General features: G+C 39.2%; 1 protein-coding gene across 1 annotated transcript in view; it reads left to right on the top strand.

The window, feature by feature from the left end:
* Window positions 1–17,349, top strand: part of LOC113100471 (protein turtle homolog B-like) — a gene marked incomplete at its 5' end in the record, with an annotated part of 58,223 nt that extends 40,874 nt beyond the window's left edge. The window contains 4 exons of the mRNA XM_026265204.1: window positions 4,642–4,728; window positions 8,909–10,552; window positions 13,363–13,490; window positions 16,400–17,349. Of these exons, the coding sequence (XP_026120989.1) occupies window positions 4,642–4,728; window positions 8,909–10,552; window positions 13,363–13,490; window positions 16,400–16,614 (2,074 nt within the window). The remainder of the gene's footprint in view (window positions 1–4,641; window positions 4,729–8,908; window positions 10,553–13,362; window positions 13,491–16,399) is intronic.
* Between the last annotated feature and the right edge of the window lie 7,385 nt (window positions 17,350–24,734).

The following is a 24,734-nucleotide window of genomic DNA, read 5'->3' as shown; positions in this document are numbered from 1 at the left end:
CGGCAATGCCACAACTGGGTGCTTGAGCAAGGCACCGAACCCCCCCAACTGCTTCCCATTAAGGATGTGTAGGCTCTTCTATTCTGAGCCTCACCAACTGCCTTTGATGCTGAGTGTGGCTAGGTCTCTTCTCGTTTTAGAGAGTCGTTCTGCTGAGGCCTCCAGTCTTAAGGGTTCAAACTAGGATTGAGTGTGTAGGTTTCTTCTAATTTAAGAGAGTCATTCTGCTGAAGCCTTCACTCTCCATAGTTCTGCTTGGACAGTTCTTTTGGTAGGTAGGCTCCTCTTCTTTCTGGGAGCCTCTCTAACTGTCTTTAGCGCTGAGTGTAGTCAGGTCTCCTCTCCTTCTAGAGAGTTGTCATGCTGAGGCCTCCACTCTTAATAAGCTTCACAAAGAGAGTTGAGTGTTAGACTTCGTCTCCTTTAGAGAGTCATCCTGCTGAAGCCTTCGCTCTTTAGAGCTCCATCATGGGCAGTGATATGAGTTTGTAGGCTCTTTCTTTGAGCATTGCTTACTGCCTCTGGTGCTGGGTGTAGCAAGGTCTCCTCTCGGTTTAGAGAGTCGTTATACTGAGAACTCCACTCGTAAGAGCTCCCCTGCCAGGGTGAGCATTGTTATGTTTCCTCTCATTCTAGAGAGTCGTTCTGCTGAAGCCTTCGCTCTTTAGAGCTCCATCATGGGCAGTGATATGAGTTTGTAGGCTCTTTCTTTGAGCATTGCTTACTGCCTCTGGTGCTGGGTGTAGCAAGGTCTCCTCTCGGTTTAGAGAGTCGTTATACTGAGAACTCCACTCGTAAGAGCTCCCCTGCCAGGGTGAGCATTGTTATGTTTCCTCTCATTCTAGAGAGTCGTTCTGCTGGAGCCTCCGCTTCCCAGAGCCCCGCCTAGGCAGTAAGAGACAGGAAGTTGTGGCCTAATGGTTAGAGAGTCTGACTCCTAACCCTAAGGTGTGGGTTCGAGTTTTGGCAATGCTGCTACTGGGTGCTTGAGCAAGGCACCGAACCCCCCACTGCTCCGCGTTAAGGAAGTGTAGGCTCTTCTATTCTGAGCCTCACTAACTGCCTTTGACGCCGAGTGTAGCCAGGTTTCCTCTCATTTCGAGAGTCATTCTGCTGAAGCCTCCACTCTCCATAGCTCCGCTTGGACAGTATTGTTGGTAGGTACGCTCCTCTTTTGGGAGTCTCGCTAACTGTCTTTAGCGCTGAGTCTAGTCACGTCTCCTCTCATTCTAGAGAGTCGTCATGCTGAGGCCTCCACTCTTAAGAGCTTCTCTAAGAGGGTTGAGTGCTAGGCTTCCTTTAAGAGAGATTTCCTGCTGAAGCCTTCGGTCTCAGAGCTCTGTCATGGGTAGTGATTGAGTTTGTAGGCTCTTTCTTGAGCCTCGCTTACTGCCTCTGGCGCTGAGTGTAGCCAGGTCTCCTCTCGCTTTAGAGAGTCGTTTTGCTGAGACCTCCACTTTTAAGAGCTCCCCTGCCAGGGTTGACTGTTGTTAGGTTTCCTCTCATTTTAGAGAGTTGTTCTGCTAAAGCCTCCACTCCCCAGAGCTCCGCCTAGGCAGTATAAGGAGTGTTGGCTCTTTTTTGAGCCTCGCTTACTGTCTTCAGCACTGAGTGTTGTCAGGCCTCCTCTCACTCTAGAGAGTCGTTATGCTGAGGCCTCCACTCTTAAGAGCTCAAACTAGGACTGATTGTGTAGATTTTCTCTCATTTAAGACAGTCATTCTGCTGAAGCCTCCGCTCTCCATAGCACCGCTAAGACAGTACTATTGGTATGTAGGCTCCTTGTTTTGTGAGCCTCGCTATCTGTCTTTAGTGCTGAGTGCAGCCAGGTCTCCTCTCGTTTTAGAGAGTCATTATACTGAGACCTCCACTCTTAAGGGCTCCCTACCTGGGTTGAGCTTTGGCATCATGCCTGTGTCTTCTCGGACAAAAAAGAGGATAATGTTTTCTACAGATGCTCTTTTATATCCGCAGTTTCTACCATGGTAAATGTGTATGCTGTGTTGTCTCTACTTCCAAGAATGCGTGTAACAATACTTTCATATTTTTATTTTGCATTTACCATGGTGTAGTAACACACATCTGAAGAACAGGGGGATTCTTCTCTCCGGTACTATACTATAGTATACCGCTCTAACAAACTTTACTCATCTTAACTTACTTTTTACACTAACTCTGTTGTTTGTCTTTCTTCCCATTGCTAATAACAGTGGACATCAGTGATTAGGATTTTCGTATTTATACATTTTAGTAGTATTTATTCATATTATTTCTTCATAATTAAATATATAAAGTATTATCCTATCACACTATTCAATACTGCTTTAAACAAACAGGAAGCTATTTTACTTGATACATCGGTTGATGCCCTCTAATGCTTGAGAAACACAAACTATGAGATTTAACTGACTAGAGAGCATTTAACATTGTTTATAGTACTTGACCCTCCTACGTGCATCTTTCAGTAATCTAAAGCTAAGTGGGTTTACTCCAGTATGATGTCAGTCATACACTCCATCGTCGTGACATTTAAAAACATGCAGTTATTGCAGCTCACTTAATTTTATGATATGCCGGGATATAGCATGTCTTTGTGGCAGTGCTTTAGTATTGAATTTATTCTGTTTTAGCCAGTAATGTAACTGCTTTTATCTGCCGTATTGTTATGGCATCAAGTATTCATTTTTCACAAAATATACTTTGTGTTATTGTACTTCTTTTTACATAGGCTTGTGCTTTGCAAAATCATACAGTGGAGGCAAACGCATTAAAAATCTGGTATTCAGTCTGAACAAAGAAAGAAAGAGAGTCATTTTAAAAATAACTGTTACATTTGGGGGAATTTAGAAAATATAAAATGAAGAAATGTTAATGTAAAATGAGTGAGAAATGCTTGACATTCTGCACTATTCCAATGTCACTGTTTAGCATAAATAAGCAAATTTCAGCCAGTATTGCTTCCACTGTTGTCATTAAACCTAAAGACTTAAAAAAAAAAAAACACCTTGTGCCGATAATAATTTGCACATCAAAAGTATATATATTTCTTTACATCTAAGTTGGGAATATAATAAAAAATATATATATATACTGACCTGAAGCATTTAAGTCTCAGATCTTTGCACTCCACTGCATATCAGCTGTTTTTTTCCAGGAATCTCTGAATGTCTGTTGGTGTATCAGAACAAGGAGACTGCATGGATCCAAGCTGGCCTTGACATCCCTGCATGCATAGGCCCTAAAATGTGTGAAAGATTTATACGAACTTAAGGCGAACTGTGTCATTTAGTAAATGAACAATCCAGTGCCCTAAATCATCATAGTTTCTTATGTCCTCAAGCTCTCCCTTTATCTTTCCTTCACTTTTATCTTTCCATGTCACAGTTGTTTTTGCTTTCTTTCTGCTATGTTGGTATATCCTCTTGAGACCCTGTGGCCTCATATGAGGACATTATATTTTTGTGAATTTCTCTGAGTCTGTTCATGCCACAGTTTTAGATCTGGATGTCCTGTACAGAGCACATTCAGGGCTTTTCAGAGATACCAAATGATTGGATGTTTCACATGACCACTCCCTCTCCTTGGTCATCAAAATGTCTGAAATTAATTTAGTGACACTCTTATAGAAATATGATAATATTTCTATAATATATTGTAGTTATCATTTAAATCTGTCTAATTTTTAAATTCTGTGTCATAAATCAACATCTCAGAAATATGTTATGGGGTTTCAAATCAAAATATGACTTTCTGTTACTAAACAGGACATTGATTTCATACATGTCCTCAGATGAGGACACCGGGACTAAACGCATGCTTATGACGCATTTTTGGAGACATAACAAATGAATAGAGAAAGAAATTATATTTCAATATTCTATGAAATATTATATATTATTATGAAAATCTTGACAATTATTACTCACATTATTACACTTCTTTTTTCATTACATGTTGCCCCAAAAACACATTTATATGCAAATTAGATTTAGTTTATAGATACATTGTATATAATTAGAAAACCCATTAATGGTAATTTTACACACATTTTGCAGAAAGAAAAATGTTATACTGAATTATTCTGTTATACCATAGTTGAGAATCATCTTTATACAAAGTTTGGTAAAAAAAAAAAAAAAAATCTTGAACATTAAAAATTTATTGGTGATTTAAAAAAATCTATTGTTTTTGCCTATGCATTTTCATTCATGTCTTTTCATTTTTTTTTTTAGAAATTGAGTCCCGATGTCCTCTGCCGAGGACATAACATAACTTTATAAATGAAATGCATGAATGCAGAGCACAAGGCTGCACTGGGAAATCCTGTGTGCGATGCATGACATGCAATGTGCATCTGTGCTTGCAAAGTGAATGAAACTGCTTTGCAGCATTTCACATCATGATAGACCCACTGTCCTCACATGAGGACATCTTTTTTCTGGGAAAACTACTTCCTGTACAAAAACAAATTTTAGGTATTATACTTATTAGGTCCTACATATCCCAAATAGCAAGAAAAATTATAAAATGCACAACAGGCAATCTCTCGGGTTTCAGGAGGATATAAAGCAGCCTCGTTAATGGCCAACATGACCCCTCCCCTCCCCATACCTCCCATCTCTATTGTGTTTCCTGCCGCAGGAGTCCTCTTACCCCTCTGCCTGGCATAGAACCCTACTGGGAAGGGCAGGAAAGGAGCAGCTGCAGGCCTCCATCCTCCAGTCCTCTGTGAGTGCCTGCACCTTGTTCAGCAGTGTGCACTGCCTTTTGTCGCATGCGTCCCATGTGCGCTGCTGGCCACGGTTGTTTTGGCAGGCTGTGAACCCATGTGCTATACACACAGGAGACTCAAATCTTAAGAATATGCCACCTTTTGGCACCCTGTTAGACTCACACATTTATGGTTAGCACCTTGAAATTAAAGCCACTTTCTGTTTTTTTTTTTTTAACTTAATTTCTCTTTTAGCCTATGTTAATACTTGTATACTTCTAATGGAAGCAGGAAAGTGTGCCAGAGGGTTACACATCAGAAATGTAAAGCTTGTATCATTTTTAAACCCCTACAATAATTTAAGTTAAAACTAATTTTTGTTTGAAGTTATCTTTATTTTGAGGTGGCAGTAGTTCTCTTGGTGGAGTAATTGGTTATGTACTACACAAATAATTCCTCTTATCAGGGTTTGCAATGGTTAACTAATATAGAAATACTAGGGATAGTTACATAAAAAAAACTTCACACAGCTCAAAAATTGAAAAGTTTAATCCACTATAATATGCACTACATGAAGCTTTTTGCTTATTAGTCTTCCATTATAAGTGTATTTACCCGCGTTCCATTTCTAAATTAGGGACTTAGAACTGTTGGTGGAAACTGACAGCATACCAAACTACAGTCAACTTTAGGTTATAAATAACCTAGTGCAAACCTTTAATTTGTTAGTTTTAACGTGACCTGCAGAGGGCGACACAGATCATTTAATTGGATTATAATAAGGCAGCACAATAAGAGCGGTGGAATCCTCTTCACTGAACTGGGTCAAATTAGTCATGAACGCTTTTCATAACACCACATTTATGCAGAATTAAGTAAGCAAGCAGACTTCAAATAATTTTAGCCTTTTAATGAAATTTCTGTCATATTTCACACAATCATCCCTGAATCAAATTTAATACAGCTCTCTGAACTCTCATCAAGTCACCCATTACATGGCTGGCCCTACGCTTTGAGATGAATCCGAGGTGTGTGAGATGAGAGTGTGGATGTGAGTTTTGATGCTTTTGTGATGCATTCACATCTTTTAGTTAAGCCTCCTCAGTTTGCTTTCAGTTCTTCTTAGCGTTATTCTCTCTCCCAAATGGGTATCTGGGTGATCTGCTACTTTTCCTCCATCTGCCAAATGTTTTTTTTTCCTCAACAGGTCCACATTTTCAAAAGTAGCATATCTATCTATCTATCTATCTATCTATCTATCTATCTATCTATCTATCTATCTATCTATCTATCTATCTATCTATCTATCTATCTATCTACCTACCTACATGTCTGTTTATCTGTGTCATGCATTTATAATGTATACGGTAAACACACTTATATAATTGTGTATAATCTATTTCATAGCTTCAGTTTTATAACAATATTAAAATATTTTTACTTCCTGTATTCTAGATAATGCATTGCATGTGAACTTCTCTGCTACCACACATTTAAAGCAGTTTAAATAACATTGCACACATTAAGCCCACGGGCTGCCGAGGGCTGGCCTGCACTCTCTTTCATGTGTCTTAATCACCCCCATAATGTTTGTTTCAGATTTCTCCCTCGCAAGCACCTGAACCACTGCCTGTATTTCACCAACACACCCTTGCACACCAGAGGTTAATGTGCAGCAGTTGGTGTTCCTGCGTTCAGATTGCTTTTTGTTACAGTATTGTTTTGTTAGTGGATTTAACGTATATAAATGATAAAAATTGCACAGTCCTGGCATATTGTGAAGCGTATGCACTTTGTGTTGTTATTTGTAATTGCTTTTACAGTAAATGGTAATAGTAGTTTGAGCTTTTAATGAGATATCCTGTGCCAAAAAATGCATTAACTGTGGTACTATATTGTCTGACAATCATTCTTAAATGTTCAGCTCAGTTATTCCAGGAAGATTTTGAATTGTGTGACCTAAAATAGCAACATGTTTGTATGCATTTTTCATTTGCCATAGAATCTTGGTTTGAAGGTTGTTTTAAGTTATTATAAAGTTTAGGAGAAATTAGCATGGAAGGACAAGTACAGTCAGAAAAGGTTTATTTTGGTGGCCTCTTTGGTGGTCTGATACCATCTTTGTGTCGGCAATCCTGAGGTCATTATCTTTCATCACAACATTTAGTAGGAAAACAACTTGAAATGATCAGCTGATAATGATAATTAAACCTAAAACCCACACAAAATCTTTGATGTTCTATCATTGTTTTTATCCAACTTGCAAAATGAAAGCACAGCCTTGTTGACAAGCAAATCAATATCCGATCAAACCGTCTGTGCATTTAGTTTTCTTTTCATTCTCTTAACGTATTCTGTGTTCTATATTATGCCTCTAAACATTTGTTCGAGCAATGGTGGGGACTTTCTTTTGCTGAAGAGTGTGTATTGTGTGTTCCCTCTCCTTGGCTGGGGAAAAGCCTGCTTTATGGTGCACTGTATTGTTGCTTGGAGCAGGCATAACGTCATTGCACCTGAGTGGTAGTCATCAATAGGCAGTTGCCATGGAAACCAAGCTCCATCACCGCAGCCATTACAAGCGAAAGTGTGCATGGTGTTATGATTCAGCAAAAACAAAGCTTCAGCCATTACATGTATATTTGTTACTGAATAAAGTATCATGGCTCCAACATTTTCAGATTTTCTCTCTTCTTTTCTGGATTATGCTTGTTATTTCTCGTTGTTTTGTCACATAAATACTCTCAGTTGGATATCTTGGAAAATGTCACCATCTATGATTAATGAGGACCCTCATTGTGATGTCTACCATTCACACACTAAACACATTTCATGAGAAAACAAAAAAACTTAAGTAGTTATGGCATTCAAATAGTGGTGACTGGAGAGTAAAAGGCCTTAACAAGGATGAGTTATGACAAGATATTTCCAGAAAAAAGAGTGAAAATTATAACCAACAATCAGATTTATTGTAATCATATGAAATCATCTCTTAGATTTCAGGGTGCTACTTTATGCGGCCTAAAATAATTGTGTAATTATTCTCAAGACCTGTGACCTAGATATTTTCAATCTGATTTAAAGATTACTGATTGTTTTTAATATGTAAAGTAACATAAAGATGCCTAAAAAGCAAGTAATCTAAATAATAGTTTACTTTTAGCTCACATGATTATGACCTTAAAGTAAACAAACCACTTAAGCAATCATTCTGGGTAATGCTTAAAAAGCAGAAAATTGCAATTTTATCTTAAGAAATTACGGAGTCCCGCACATGACATTCAAGAAAAAATAAATAAATTGTGTGCACGATTTACTAATTCTTTTCCTTGATGCACTAAACATGCACTGGATTTACTAATTCTTTCCCTTGATGTACCAAATGTGCATACGATTTACCAATTCATTCCCTCGATGTACTAAAACGTGCGCACAATTTGTGTACACGATTTAGCAAATCGAGGGAATGAATTAGTAAATTGTGTGGGCAATATATAAATCGAGGGAATGAAATAGTAAATTGTGCGCACGATTTAGCCTACTTTTTTCCTGCATACCATGTGTGGGGCTCCGTAAGAAATGTTTCAAGCATGTCAAAAAATTTTCAGAAAACTGTTAACTGACTTAATAACAATGATAGCAATCATTTCAAGTAAATAAGCAAGTTTCAGTTGCTGACATGTATATATACTGTTGGATTTTATAGCTTACGTCATGCTGACTTTACCTGTCACTTCAAGAGTTTTGGGTGTGATAGGATACTTTGAGGTACCTTGTGTGCAAGACTGTCAGAAAATCTTTCACATTGTGTGTTGGTTTATTGTGGTGTGTTATAAGTATTTCTCACTTCAACAAATGCAAGCATTTAGATGAGTGACTAATATTGTCTAAGACATATTTTCAATTATAGGTCTCTGCAGAAAAGTAATGGGAGTTACCAGATAAGGGTGTTTTTACACCATGATACCTGACTGGTTGACGTTAAATGACGTTAGGTTTATGGGTGGGGTTAGGTAAGGGGGGTCATTCAGATTGCATGATTTAGAAACACCAAGCAGTTTGAAAACACGCACAAGGTGATAAACGCCCACTTTTACTCTGCAGGGACCTAAGTCTCCATATTTTAACTTGAAACTACTATGACCATTACATAATTCATTATTAATTATTCTTTTCTTTTTTCTTTCCCTATTTTTATAGATCATCTTCTGGAAAGGTTAGTCCAGAAAGTGTCCGCTCCATTGGACCTCCTTCAGAGTCCTCAGACGATGGTTTACGAGCTAAGAAGTTTCCTCAAAGTCCTGCCAAGGAGAAGGAGCTGTCTTTATACATGAAGACCAAGAGAGCAATAATTAGCAAGAAATTTAGCATCTCTAAGCATGAGGCAGAGGCTACCACCCCAATTGAATTGATCAGTCGTGGCCCAGATGGGCGCTTTGTCATGGAACCCACAGATGTGGAAACCCCAGTTAAGGCACGGCGCATTGAGGGCTTCCCCTTCGTCGAGGAGTCCGACCTTTACCCTGAATTTCGACAGTCAGATGAGGAGAATGATGATCCGGGGCCCATGCCGCCTATGATGGCTACCCTCAGACCCCATCAGATCTCCCCCATTTCTTCTAGCCAGGAGTCTTACTTGCAGCCCCCAGCCTACAGTCCCCGCTTCCAAAGGCCCATGGAAGGCATGACTATCATGGAGACCAGTCGACTCCAGGCTACAGGGCAGATTCGTGGTGCTCCTCACTTTCGAGCCTTTTCCCATGGCCAGTTCTACAGCTACTTAGGAAGTCCAGGGGAACCAGAGCCTCCACCTCCTTTCTACATGCCTGACACCAGCCCTCTCAGCTCAGTAATGTCTTCTCCTCCTTACCACCTGGAGGGACCTTTTGGTCATCCCACCATCCCAGAGGAAATCGGTGAGGGAGAGATTCAGCATTATGCAGTCTCTGGCTACACCCTTCCCCTGGCGCACCCCTCAACCTCACGCTCTCCAGATATCTGGCAGCGGCCTGATTTTACCTTTGCCACAATTGAGGGTCCTCACTTTATTTTTCCACCCCCACACCCTTTGCATCTTCATCCGGAACCTCCCCTTCCTCCCCCTCTTGTTCTTCCTCCTAGTGCCCTCCATCCCTCCACCCTTCAATTATCTCCTTACCCTGGTATCCTGCAGCTACAGGCCCCAAAAAGCCGCCCCGGCAAGTCTCCCAGCAAGGTCAAGCCTCAGGGCCTTCCAGCCAAGCGTTTACCTATGCAAGAGGCACAGAGTTTAGGGCAGCTAAGACACACAAACCACGGTATGGGTGTACCAGTATTGCCTTACCCTGACCCAGTGTCTCACATGGTTGGCCCAAGCTCCTTCAGAAGCCTGGATACTCGATGGTACGAGCTTACACCCAGGCTTAGCCCAAGGCAGCCCCGCAGGATGGAACCCAGCATGGTAGTTCTCCAGCCATCCCGCCTCTCACCTCTAACACAGAGTCCTATTAGCTCTCATGAAGGCTCACCGGAGATTGTAGTACGCCCCAGGCCCCGTCCCAGTGTCATCCAACCCCAGATCCCTCCTGATATGTCTGAGATCACCCTTCAACCTCCTTCTTCAGCTAGCTTCTCTAGAAGGTCCACCCCCTCCTCCTCTCCTGCTCAAGGCCAAGGCAGCCGAAGGGCAAGTCCCAGCTATCGATCCCATATGGCATTTGCAACCTCAGCAGCAAGCTATCCATCACAGTCCCCTTCACCTCCTGTAGAAAGCAGCAACATTTTTGGGCAGATGCCAACTCAGAGGAGGACTGAGGAGGAGATCCTTCCATCAGAACCTTCTCCACCCCAGTTATCAGCTTCAGGGTAGGTGCACTAGGCCTGCAGTGTGTGGACTGATAAACCATTTACCATCTGGCTTAAGTGTAACATCTAGGATCCTTCAGGGGTCTCAGTGCAGAAATAACCACACTTTTGATTTTGGTATAACGCTACAGTTTGCACACATGGGCAAAATTATGTTTGCTGCTTGCCTAAAGCTGGTTTTAGTAATGTTAGAACTCATGCTTTCATAGAAACACTGCCCCAGATGCCTTGAATTATTCAAAACCATTCAAAACCATTCTCTACATAGACAAGTAGTGTTACAATTTTCTATGCCACTAATTCTGCTTTTCATGTCAGACATCCGATTTCATTCATAAGGTCTGTGAAGCACTTTAAAGCACTTGTCTCAGATCAAAAGTGAGCGACATTAACCAAATGTGGTTGAGGGGTAACAGATTCAAATCAAGTCAAGATGGATTATTTGCTTCACAGACGTGGTGACAGACCTTTTAGGGCTACGTTTCTGGAGAAATTTTAAGTTGTTTTAAAATGCAATAACGAAGCCCTTAAAAAGCCTGGAATCAGAGGCACACCACCACAGGATCTCAGCCTTTCATTCACTGTCATGCGTTACCCTAATTTTCACCCAACAGGAGGAACCCCACATGCACAATAAAATTGACCAATCCCAGCTCAAAATGAAGCCCACTGTTTTGACTAACTCCAGGCTTTTTAGGCGACTCTCAGAGTGTATGGTTGGTGTGTCCAGCGCAACAGGCACAGGGCTCTTCTCCTCTTCCAAAGTTCAACACTTCCCCCTCTCTCCTGCCTCCTGTCACCCAGGTCACCCCAGGTCTGACTGCCAGGGGAGGCTTGTTGGGCGAATTGTGTTGCAGGGACTGTCTGCTCTCATCTGTTGAAATGTCGCCATCATCTTAAATAGGGCATTTGGTCATTCTTGATGACTCCTCGAGTCTTACCTGCTTTGTTTTTGATTGATCTCAGCTATCTGGGCAGCGTTGTTGTGACCAGGTCTTCTACACCGCAATAGGTAAGGGTTGGATCCATGTCTGAAAGAGGGGGGGGCAGCAGGTGGGGCTTTTATTCACCTCGTCCTTTAAATGGGAATACAAGTCTTTGGGTCTTGCTTTCCTTTCGTTTATAACCAAGTTTACAGCTTTTTTTTAAAATACTTGTTTTCAGATAGCCACATATTTTAGTTCTGCAGTCTTGAATCCCATATGCATTCTGGTCTTAGTATGCATATGTACGTTTCCCAGTTATTGATTAGGAAACCCAGCACATTTCATTTAATTAACAACACAACCTCATGCTTGAGACGCAATAAAAATAAAAACAGAGCTTTAATATTGATTTTATGAGAATTTCTCCTTCTGAAAGATGGTTAATATTAAATGACAACACAAACACCACTTGGAGTAGCTAGGAATTTAAACTCAACCTGGAAAAAGTAGACCATTCATTAGGGACCGTCTCAAGCAGGAGTTGCATGTAATACTTCATTTTAGGTATTGGTGCTTGATATTGCTTGAAAGTAGTTCAAGTGATTTAAAAACCACAAGCCTTCTACAGACACCTTGTATTATAAAATGCAAAAAAAAAAAACTTTAGCACTTGTTTTGTGTAAGTTTGGACTGCAGAACACATTTCACAATCATGTAAAGCAAGTTTTCTTCCAAAACAGTTTCTGCACTTCCTTTACGATGGGGAAAGTACTATTGGCACCAGAAAATGGACCTTTTTAAGTTGTGGCTTTCACTTAATGAAGTGCTTTTCCAGAGTATTCCCCTTTAAAGTTCTGTTCCATGTGCAAATTGCCATGCATGCCATTGCTAAATATTGCTGTTCAGTTGAAAAACAAACAAATATCTGATTAAATTCTTGTTACATTTGTTGTCCAAGTGCTTTGTTTTATTTTTCATTATGTGACTGTTCCCAAGTAGCCATTATCCCCTCCCGCCATCTCTCCCCCTGTCAGCATGGTGAAGCCCATTTGTAGACAGTATTCATGTCTATGAGCACATTTCTGACAATGCTTTGTTGCTGAGCTGTGATTTCCCCCCTCTACTAATGGCCTTTAATTTCTCTCGGCAGCCTCAGCAGAAGGACGGCCCTTCTATAATACTATTTCTGTTATTTTATTGTGCCTAGTGAGAGCTGTGAGTGTGTGTGTGTGTGTGTGAGAGAGAGTACTGTATGTGTGTGTGTGAGGCAGAGTATGCAGGCTGCCGGTTTAAGTGCCTCCATTCTGTATTTGGATGGGAAGACTGTACATACAAACTTAAATGTCTGCCATGGATCGATAGTTTCTATATGTAAATGTTTTTATAAGAAATAAAAAAAAATAGTACTTTACCATTACAGTTTTATTGTATTATGTATTTAAGTATGCTCAGCCATTGTAATTAACCCGATCTATGTCAGGATTTCTCTCTAAACCGATACATAATGTTGGCATATTGATGTAATGTACACATTTAAAAAATAAAAAATAAAAATTAATTTCTTAATGATGAATAAAATATTTACATTTTATATATATATTTATAAATGTAATTCTGGGCAGGAAATTCCTGAAAATCTTTGATTATACCTCTCTTTACACTCAAATAAATGTTTTGCATCATACTTATCATGATAAACTGGACCATGCCTGGGTCAGATCATTTGAGTGCAAGAGATTCATGGGTAATCTGAGTTGCCTATAGCAAAAGTAACTTAATCAAACTCCATGTGATCACTACTATTAACAGTTTAACACACATGGCGAGCCACCGCACTACCCTTCCCATGTGTGATGGCTTTTCCTCTCTTTGCTTCCTGCACAGAAAACGTCGAGGTGCACCAAGTGGCTCTGCAGGGTCTGAGAGGATAGAAGTGCTGCGATATCAACGAGTGAAAACAGCCAAGAAAGTCAGCATTAACAATAACAACTCCAAGACCAGACGAAAGATGGGTGAGAAACAAGTCACAAGCTACTATAGTTTGTATACTATATGGCTGCTGTACAAAATATTAAGATACATTTGCTTATCATAAGTATACTATAAGCTCTATTCCAAAACCAAGTGAGTTGTTTTGTTGTATACTACCTTCTATGGAAGCATGCTTACTGAAATGGAAGATTATACTGTAAGTTACTGGTTTGGGTCGCTTGGATCCATTTTGAACAGCCTTTATGTTGGAGCACATCTATAATGACTTATTCTACTTGACTTGTTCTATGGAGAACAGCTCACTTCGATTTTAAACAGAGCGATAATATGCATTTTTATCAAGACAACATATTTATTTAAGGTGTAATATGACATCTTGGAAAATGCTAACATTAGCCTGATAGCACTGAAAGCAAACATCCCACCCTCCCTGCAATCGCCGTCCAAAGCCACGCCCCCTGAACGCATTTATGCACACAGACCAGAATACTAGAGACAACATAACTACAATAGGCTTCATCAGCGGTTCCCAATTCCAGCCCATGTTCCCAAGTGAAGTAAACCCCTGCTCAGGGAGTAGAAAGCAATGCACCCGGGGTTTTTATCGATAGGGATTTTATCGATCAGAACACAGTTCATTCACGCACAATAGCTCACTTCTAACGAGTTGGTTATCTGAATTGGGTGTGTTAACTAAGTGAGATGTGCAAAATATGTGCGAGAGGAGCGAGCAATTTGATTGGACGTACATTTCTTTGTCCTACGCCTCCCACAGAATATATAAATACAGATAAATATATTAAGACCACTCAGCATAATGATTGCTGTCGGGATGTGAAGAGACTTTCAACCAGCATAACACAAATGTTTCTGAAGACAATCACCTATTGCACCTTTAAGAGCGAGCATTTTCTATTAAGGGAAAATTAGCATTTTCCTCATGGGTCATTTAAAATAAGATGCAATTTATGTTTGTAGGGCACTGATGTGTGAGAAGATGGTGTTAAGAGAGACTCTTTATAACAGAGGTTCTCCACATTGAAGTGCTCTCAGTGCTTCCTTTAACACTATAAAACCTTTTCCTAGAATACCTTTGGTCACTGGCACTGTACTGATATGCTCACATTATAACATTTCATTATCACTTATTGTGTAGTGTGCAAGATGTAAGAAATAAGAGCTTATAATTCACAAAAAGTTGATTTTCCTTGATTTTTGCAGTGGTTTTCAAATGGTTCCACTTCAGAAACCCAGATTTTACATTGTTACCTATTAGCAACCCAGTTAACACAGCAGTAAAATTGTGTCACTTACAAAAAAAGAAAAGAAAAGTCATTTTAAATAATAATACAACATAAAATACATTTCATGTTCCTGGCACGCAACAAATGTTTATTGTAACTTAAAGGGTGAGTTTACCCAAAAATAAAAATTAGCCCATAAATTACTCATCCTCAAGTCATTCTAGGTGTATAGGACTTTCTTCTTTCAGACGAATGCAATTGGATATATTTTAAAACTTGTGTTTGATCTTTCAAGCTATTTAATGGAACTCAGAAGGACTTTGTTCACCCGCCGGAGCCATGTGAGACACTTTTTATTATGAATGGGTGCTTTTTATTTAACTTATTTTGGACTGATGCACTGCAACACTTGCTGAATGCCATGAAACAGTTTGAAAGATCAATGACAATTTTTATATTGTTTTTTTTATAACACTGGATATAACTGGATTCGTCTGAAAGAATAAAGTCATATACACCTCAGATGCCTTGAGAGTGAGTAATTTATGGGCTTATTTTCATTTTTGGTTGAATTAACCCTTTAAGATAACATAATGTAATCTGTATTTTCTTTAACCATGTGTATTTTTGTTCATGGTTTGTTCTTATAATTTAGATTTACAATTGACAATAATGTATAACTGAACTTATATGCTGAACTTAACATTAACTACATTAATAAATGCTGTATAGGAACTGTTCATGTTAACTAATAAAGTTAACAAATGAAACCTTTTTTTTAAAGTGTTACAGGTAACACTTAAGAATAAGGTTCCATTAGTTAATGTTAGTTAACGTATTAATTAACATGAACAAACAATGAATAATACATTTATTACTGTATTTATTCATTTTCGTTAATGTTAGGTAATGAAAATACAGTTATTCATTGTTAGTTCATGGTAATTCACAGTGCATTAACTAATGTTAACAAGCACAACTTTTGATTTAAGTAATGCATTAGTAAATGTTAAAATTAACATGAACTAAGACTTATAAATGCTGTAGAAGGATTGTTCTTGCTTAGTTCATGTTAATGAAAGTAGTTAACTAACATTAACTAATGGAACCTTATTCTAAAGTGTTGCCGTGTTACCTATAGTTGAATGTACACCACTATTCAAAAGTTTGGGGTCAATAAGATTGTGAGTTGTAAAAAGTGACATTTATGTTACAAAAGATATATTTCAAACAAATATTGTTCTTAAGACATTTTTATTCATTAAAAGATCCTGAGAAAAAACCTGTCACAGTTTTCACAAAAATATGAAGCATTGCAACTGTTTTCAAAGTTGATGAAAAATGCAGGCTTGGTGAGCATATGAGACTTCTTTCAAAAATAAGTCTCAAACCTTTGAATGCTAGTAAACATTATATTAAAGCTTCCACTAAGAAAAAAACAACTGGAGCACTGAACACTGTAATAATAGCAAAACTAAAACAGAAATTTTCTGTTTTGTGATATAAGAGGCATGAAAGTATCACTGGTTTTAGTTACAGGATGAATGTTGAATATTAAAACATATATTAAGACTAGATTAAACTCTTTTTTGCTACCGGTTTACCTTAGTGTCTCACTGTATAATTTTTTTCTCACTTTTTGCACATCTGTCCTCACATGCTCATCAGTCTTTCTCTCTATACAGGTGTGCCCCCCTCTCAGACCCAGCAGCCCCACACCTCTCAGGTCCTCCAGCCAGAAGAAGCTCTCTACCTCCGCAAGAAGAAGAAAAAGTTGACTCGCCAGGACCCGTACACCCGCTTTTCTGCTCTGCTGTACCTCCGCCCGCCCCGAGAAGACCAGAAAGCCATTTTGGCTAGTATGTACACAGCAGACCCAGACCACGCCACTCTCCTCTGATGTCCCAGAGATTACAGGCCACACTCTCCTCAAACTCTGAGCTCCTTCCACCTTTGCTCAGCCAGCCAACGTCTTCACGTCCCCCCCTGAATCCAATGGTTTACTCCTCTTTTCTGTTACGCTTAATGTATCACAAAAACATGCTTATGTTCCAAGGTTTTGCTCTAGTCCATTTACCTCAAATTCAGAAGGATAGGTCATCTTGAGCAGATTTAAAAGAATCTCTTAAATGCCTCATTTCATCTTTGTGACTCTTAACAGATGGTGCGTCAGATAAGGGAATAGCTGTCAAGCTTCTGTTTCATTCTGCCAACAGTAGATCACAGGGTTTTCACAGGTATACCTCAAACTCACCACAATCTCACTGCTGCTATACTGACAAACACAGAAGACGTTAGCAATCCGAACATTTGTTTGTATTTTTCTAATATGACATTCCACAGTGCATATTTCGAACATTTTAGCAAACCATCCATCATAAAGTGCAATGGTCAGTAAGATTTTCTGATGTTTTTGAAAGTGGTCTCTTATGCTCACCAAGACTGCGTATATTTGATAAATAAATACAGTAAAAACAGTAATATTTTGAAAAATGAATAGAATTTAAATAACTGTTTTATTTCAGTATGTTTTATAATGCAATTTATCCATGTGATAGCAAACATGAATTCTCAGCAGTCATTACACCAGTCTTCAGTGTCACGTGATCCTTCAGAAACCATTTTAATATGTTGATTTGGTGCTCAATAAACATTTCTTCTTATTATTAATGTTGAAAACAAATGTACTGCTCAATATTTTTTGTGAAAACCATGATACATTTTTTTCACAATTCTTTGTTGATGAAAAGAACAGCATTTATTTGTAGAAATGAAATAGAAATCTTTTGTGACGTGAAAAATCACTTTTGATCATTTTAAATGTGTCTGTGCTAAATAAAAGTATTAAAAAATCTTACTGACCCCACATTTTTTAAAAGGAAGCATATGAATTTGTAACATTTATAAGCAATCCTGCACTGTGGATATTAGTGATGGTATGAAACAAGATTATGCATACGTTTGAGATCTCTACTCACACACACTATACTAAAACTAAGGAGGAAATGGAAACACTCTTTTACAAGCACAACAATTCATCTGTTAAAGCTACAGTACAGGCTAACACACAGGCTTGGATGGCAGCAACAGCCATTTGAATAAGGGAACATTTCATTTCAATGCAATTTTTGATAAACATATGCATACTCTATTACAGAAGCTGCTACAGTATATCCTTCTACACTTTTTGAACACAAACTTGCACTGAAGCAAAACCTTGGTGATTACTGTGAGTGACATTTTTAGTTTATGCCAACCTCACTTCTCTCTGTTATCAAGCTCTATTCAGAAAGTACTGTAGTAATGCCAAAAATACTACAGCTTCTTTAATCAATAAGACTATAAATTGTACTTTACTGTGAGGAGGATAGGATTTTGTGCCATAATAAACTATAGTATTTTTGTCATCAACATGCGATGCCCCCTTACATAAAAAAGGCATACAATAGGGCTTAATGCTTTTTTTTTAAATGATAAAAAATTGTATCTACTGCCTTTGTAGGCCATTTTCAAGCCTTTTTGTTTTTTTGGTTAAACCAGAAACGGCAACCCAGCGCCTGTCTCTTTCCTCTGTGAAGACCCTTTGGGGAAAATCTCTTTGGGATGAGAGGGCTATTCCCAGTGGCCAAAGGTTTATATTGTGTTTCTATCATCTAACGGTGCTTCTTTTCTACAGAAAGACATGTATTTTCACTGTCTGAACAGACATACCTGGGCAAATGTACATTTTAGTGTGCTAGCCATTGTCCAAGGGGGATGTAATGGCCGTCAGACGAGAGGTGGCATGTTCTGTGTCTTATCACTTGTACAGATGTGCATTGAAAAATGTCTAAAACTGTATCAAATGGCTGAACATTGTGCTGTTTCTTCAGCCTGGGAAAATTATTCAAATCGAAAAGCAAGTAAAGGTGAACCCTCGACCTCCAAATAGCAGGTTAAAGGGGTTATTGGTGCGTGGTTCATGGCTAAGCCCCTCCCAGCGGCCAATCACCACATTATAAGGTGCTATAAAAAGTCTTCAGACTGAACTCTGTTAATAATATGTATATCATTAATTTGATCTTCCAGCAGATAATGGCTGCTGCTTAAAGGTGCCGTAAGGTTAGAGAAATTTCAACAAAATTTTGTGAGCAAAAAAGTTTTGTTTTGCGGTTGAAGTCTCATGTTTGGAAATTTTGTGTGAGGGTGAAAGATTTCCCCTTGTAGATTTCACAATAGTTTTCAATTTGTCAGAAGATTCGCTGCATTGACAGAAAACTTGGTTTGAAAGTGAACTTTGTCTGAGCTGTGCAACGTACATCGCTACTATTATTCATAAACAGTGGCCCTTTTTGGCCCTGCGAAATTTCGTCAAAATTTTGCTAATGTGAATGCACTTCCTGTTGTCTGCTGTGGCATTTTTGAGGGTCATCAATGATATCGACATTTTTACTTGACTAGCATCAGAGCGTTAAACATTAGCGAGTGTGAGTTTTGAGATATGAAGCGTACATGTTGGTTGGAGAAGCTATGCTGTAGTTGTAGCTCCCGTCTGGTGAAGAGTTTATAAGTTTGTTTGGATGTAATGTTTGCTTATACATGACAGGCCAGAGCATTACATGCTCCTTTGTACCTTTTAGGCGTCAGAAATGGTCAATCTTTGTGGAAGATGTTGATTTGGATCAGGGGATTGATTGATTTTCGAAGAGTCAGACACCATTTTAAGCTTTAGGCTTTAAATTTTGAGCAAAGACTTGATTGTTCACACTTGTAATTGTTGTTTTATTTGTAAATCAAGTAACCAGATTAGATGAGACCTACTTGCTTAGGTATTCTATTTATGTGTCAGAACACACTTTTTTAGGTAGATAGAGGCATCTGATAATCTCGTTCATTCGGGATATGTGCCTATCTTAAGTATTTTTTGATCCATTTCACTGGGCAATTGTCAAATATGGTGCTTTCTAAAAGATATACAACTATTTAATTATCTAAATATTGTGTTCCTTTTTTATTTAAAGCCTTCATACAAGAGAATCCATCTCTTGATTAATATCGAAATGAATATCCAAAATGCTAGGAATGTACTGTAATAAGTCAAAAAAAAAACTGTATATAATATAATAGCATATATTGCACAATGTATTATAAAATTTTAGTCATTTTGAATAAATTGGCCAAATATATGCACGCAACAGAAACTATTGATATAAAACATATTGTCATATATTGGATTCAGTTTCCAATATGTTACTTTTTCCTGAGGGTTGGAATGTATGAGAGCATTTTTGAGCCAAAAGAGCTATATTAATGTGTTGTAAATGATTCAGCCCTCTTGCATTCACCCTCACATTGGATTTACAACTTGTTTATTTTGTCAGTGAACGTTTATTATGTCTAAACCCAAAAGGATACCAGTCTAGCTAACATTCTGCTTTGCAGAAGACTTCTGCAACTGTAGCATCAATCATTGAACAGATTGGCTAACTCTAGAGCGGCCGGTTAAATTAGATGTTTTTGAGAGGCAATTAATGCTAAATGGATTCGCCTCATGGGTGATGTAAGATTCATTGTAACACTTTCTGAACTTTTTAGTAGCATTATAGCCATGCTAGAGATTCATTCATGCATTAGTTATTTATTATTATATTGTACTGATTTTATATGCCATTAATATCTAAACAATGATGAAAGCATTTTATTGCTTTTGACAAAACATCTCAAGATTAGACTTTTTCCATTCCAGATCATTCTCAGAGGTGCATAATTTTTAATAAAATCATCTTAGTAAATCTCTGTTCCTTTGTATTGTTTTATTATGGTCATGTCATGTTGCTAGCATCTTCTACTTTGCATCTTCTAGTTTTTTTCATGACTCGTTCACATTCACATTTATGTCCTGAGCGGACACTTGCTTACCAAAGCAACTTTCAAGAAAGTGCACATTTCGCAGAACTGGCAAATGCCCAAATACTACTTCATCTTGGAATGAAAGATGCTTTACTCATAGGCAATCCGGTTTTAGCTTGTCTGTCGATTGTTAAGTTGCAGAAGATGTTTGGATCCTGATTTATGCCACCATTGGCATTACTTTAACCGTTTGCTTCCAGTCACAGAGAAAGAGCTAAAATGTTTGAAATGTAATTTATGAAAGTCTAGAGAAGTTTTTGAGAGTCTAACCCTGTTTATTATATACATGTTTACATAATAAACAAAGAATAGGTTTCTATTTATTACCTTTGTAGCATGATTTTGGGATTTTGCTGAATGTTACTGAACCAATCAATCATAATATTGGTGCAACAAGATATGATATTATATCTTATTATATAATGAAATATAATAAGTGTTTATTATACTTATTTAATTTAAACAGAGAGGAACATTGCACAAAAAACTGGCACTTGTAGATACAAAATTCTGTCATTTACCTTCATGTTGTTCCAGAATTTCTTTCTTTTGTGTAAGATACTTTGAAGAATGCTTCTGTTCACAAAATGAAGGTCAGTCGAATCTAAAATAACATGGAACTCCACTGTAAAAGCACTGAGACATTTTTTTTTAAATATCTTTTGCTTTCACAGAAGAAAGTAAAAAACAAGAGGGGGGTAAATGATGACAGAATTTTAGTTTTTAACTGATTGCTAATGACAAGCAATGACACCACTTAACAGAGGCAAAAAAAAACAAGTCTTGGTTAAATTATGGTAACCCTGAAGTTAACGTCAGTGTCGACATAACAGATGTCCCAAGTGAGACCCAATCACCTCTGAGCATTACAAGAAATGGCCAGTGACTATAGGCAAGTGGAATTTACAATTTGCATGCCTAGCCACTCCTCCTACATACGGTTACATAAGATGGCGGCATGCATCCACTAATTCAGGATTGTGCTGAGTAGCCGAGAAGCATCCCGGCTTTCAGCGCAGTTCAAGGTAGTGGCATGAGGGATGTAACATCACTGTTCCCTCCTTCAGGGAACAATGGTTAAATAACATAACCAACACGTTTCTTTTCAGTCAATCACGTTCAACGTCATGTTGACACTGATGTTAGGAGTCCCAATGGAATGCAGCACAACCAGAACTGTGTTACGAGAATTGATGGCGAAAGTTCTGGTAAGCATGCTTGCCAGGACAGATGTACCTCAATCCGTAACATGCCCAAAGCCCGTAAGCCAGATAACATATCAGTGGTAAGTGCTTACTAAGGAAGCCAAAAGGAGTTCCATTCCAATTCTCACAATATTAAATCAGCAACTGTTGGGGTGCGGAAACACATCCATGTAAGAATACCTAGTCACAAGATACTGTCTTAACCCAATTTTAGGGGTGCACAGCAGAAATGACAGCAAGTCCAGGGAAAGACATGGGTTTACCAAAGGAAACCATACCCTGGAAAAAAACATACAGGATTATCCAAGGAGAATCCCTTGAATGGACACCTAGTCCAGTTCAAGGGTTGACCAAAGCATTCAACACAAGTACTAGACCCAGTAACAGGCTCCTCTGCTGAGTCTGCACGCCTCTTAGTGTTGGAGGAGCTTGACCACCAGAGTTCAGCACAGGGAACTTTCTGGCTTACAGGCTCTACCTGCTACTCTGCAGCCTTTACCTTCTGCTGACCTCCAAAGCAAACAAAGAGTTGGTCAGAGCATCTAAAGCTCTGGGTGTGCTCCACATAAATGCGCAAAGCACAAATGGACACAACAAAACAAGGGATGGATGTGCCTCCTCCAGGAGCAGTGCTTGCAAGTTCACCACCTGGTCCTGAAAGCGAGTAGAGGGAACTTTAAGGAACATAACCAGGCTGGGGTCTCAGGATAACGTGAGAGTCAGCCAGACCAAACTCAATCCATGATTCGTAGAACAAAAATGCTTGCAGGTCACCAATCCTCTTGATAGACTTGTGCATGACCAGGAGTGCTTGCTTAAATGATAGGATCAACTGGGTCAAGCATCTCAAAAGGAGCTTTCCATAGTCCTGCAAGAACCACAGAGGAATCCCAAGAGGGCATGAGGTGCGATCTAGACAAATTCAATCTTCTCACACCTCTCAAGAACCTGATGATCAGGTTGTGCTTCCATATGGATCTTACATCCACTGCATCCTGATGTGCCACAATGGTGGCAACATACACTTTCAAATTGGAGGGCAGCCTCCAATGCTGACTGGGTATCTACAGAGGTCATATTGATGAGAAAAACACCAGACCCCACTTCACAGCATAAGCTCTCATAGAGGGGGCTCTAGCCTGAATGTTACTGTCAATCACAGCCTGTAAAAGGCCAGTGAGGTCTACCGCATCCAATTCAGAAGCCAGGTGTGCAGGTCCAAAGACCGGGACGCGTTTGCCAGACAGTGCCCTACCTCTGAGAAAGATGATACTTACTCAGGGGGATTCTCCAGGGAGGGGCTGTCACGAGGATGATAAGGTCAGAAAACCAGGACCAGGTCAACCAATACGGCGCAACCAGAAGCACCTGCTCATCATCCTCCCTGATCTTGCACAAAATCTGTGGGAGTGATTCCTGGGAAGCCACCTGAGCTTCCCCGAATTGACTCCAAATAAGCTGGAACGCCTGGGGATGGAGTCTCCATTCTGTCAAGCTGTCATAAGAGTGCATCAGCTGCATGATTTAGCTCACCTGGAACATGAACAGCCACTGAACGAATTCAGGCAGTTCAGCACAGATTGGGCACACTCATTTCATGTGATGTGCTGTCATGTTGACCAAGTTCACTTCCATACCGAGAAACAAAATGCTCTGCACTGAGGGGAGCTTGCTGTTTTCCCAGTTGACACTCCACCCAGAGAACATCCACATACCCCTTGGCCACTCCACCATCGAGGGTAGTGAATAGGGAGAAGCTCGAACCTGACCGGGCCGTGTACGGGGCCTTCTGGAAAGTAAGGCATTGGGCGGGGTGGGATGGGGCTGAGAGTCATATCCGGAGCCCAGATACCAATCATCCAGCCTCAAGCTCTCAGGAGATGGAGGCGAGGTCATCTCCAAAACAATGCTAAATTTCTGACTCTGACTGAGCTGCCACCAATTCCGGGGGCTGCTCAGTAGAGTCTTCAGCATCTAAAGACAAAACCCCCTTCTCTGATGCAGCGATCAACATCTTATATTCTTCAGGAGCCTCAAATGAGATACTGTAATGGGTCCACCATGGGATGGACTGGCCAAAATCTGATTGAGTGGATGCACTTCACCATCTTACATACCTGAATGTATGGAGAGTGGCTTTACATGCAAATTCCACTCGCCAGTAGTTATGGGCCATTTCTTGTCAAGGTGATTGGGGCTCCCAAGTGAGACACCTAAATGTCAGTGAAGACGTGACACCAAATGTGACTGACTGAAAGGGAACGATTTTCTTCACCAATGTAAAAGAAATAGTGACACATATGATAGTTTGATAAGTAGTGCAATGACATGAATTCATGTGCTCTTTCAAAACTTATTATAAAAACTTATGCAGAGGTTTAAGCAGAAGAAATTCAGAACGCTTTTAACCCTTAAAATTACCCTTTTTATTCATGACAGTTGCATATCCGTGAACAAATGTACAACTCTATTTCAATTATTGATGCCACTAATGAGTTAACAAACTAACCTATTAGTTAACTTCTCAAAAGATGACCTCTTATAGTACATCAGGGATACAAAAAGTATATGAATAATCATGCTGCTCATTGTTTTGGTACACAGTCTCAGATCAAGAGGCAGAATGCATGGAATCAGCACAATGTACGGTATGAGAGAGTGTGGTGGTCATGTCCAGCAGACCCATATACCAGAACTTCTACAAGTAAATAAATAAAAAATGCAAATCATGCAATATATATTTTTTGTAAATGAGAATATGTGGTACACTGTGGCTGTTGATGGATAAGTGGTCATAGAGTCGTTTTACTGTCTGTCTCTGTGGTTTATGGAGACATGTAGCAGTCTACAGATGGAATATATTATAACATTCAAAGTTACACATGCTATTAGAATTGCAAACCAAAATGGAAGGTGTAATCTATTA

The sequence above is a fragment of the Carassius auratus genome, unplaced genomic scaffold, assembly GCF_003368295.1.
Source record: "Carassius auratus strain Wakin unplaced genomic scaffold, ASM336829v1 scaf_tig00217275, whole genome shotgun sequence".
In the NCBI taxonomy this organism is placed as follows: Eukaryota; Metazoa; Chordata; class Actinopteri; order Cypriniformes; family Cyprinidae; genus Carassius; species Carassius auratus.
Note: the sequence above shows the minus strand (reverse complement) of the source record. Positions and strands in the feature narration are given on the sequence as shown.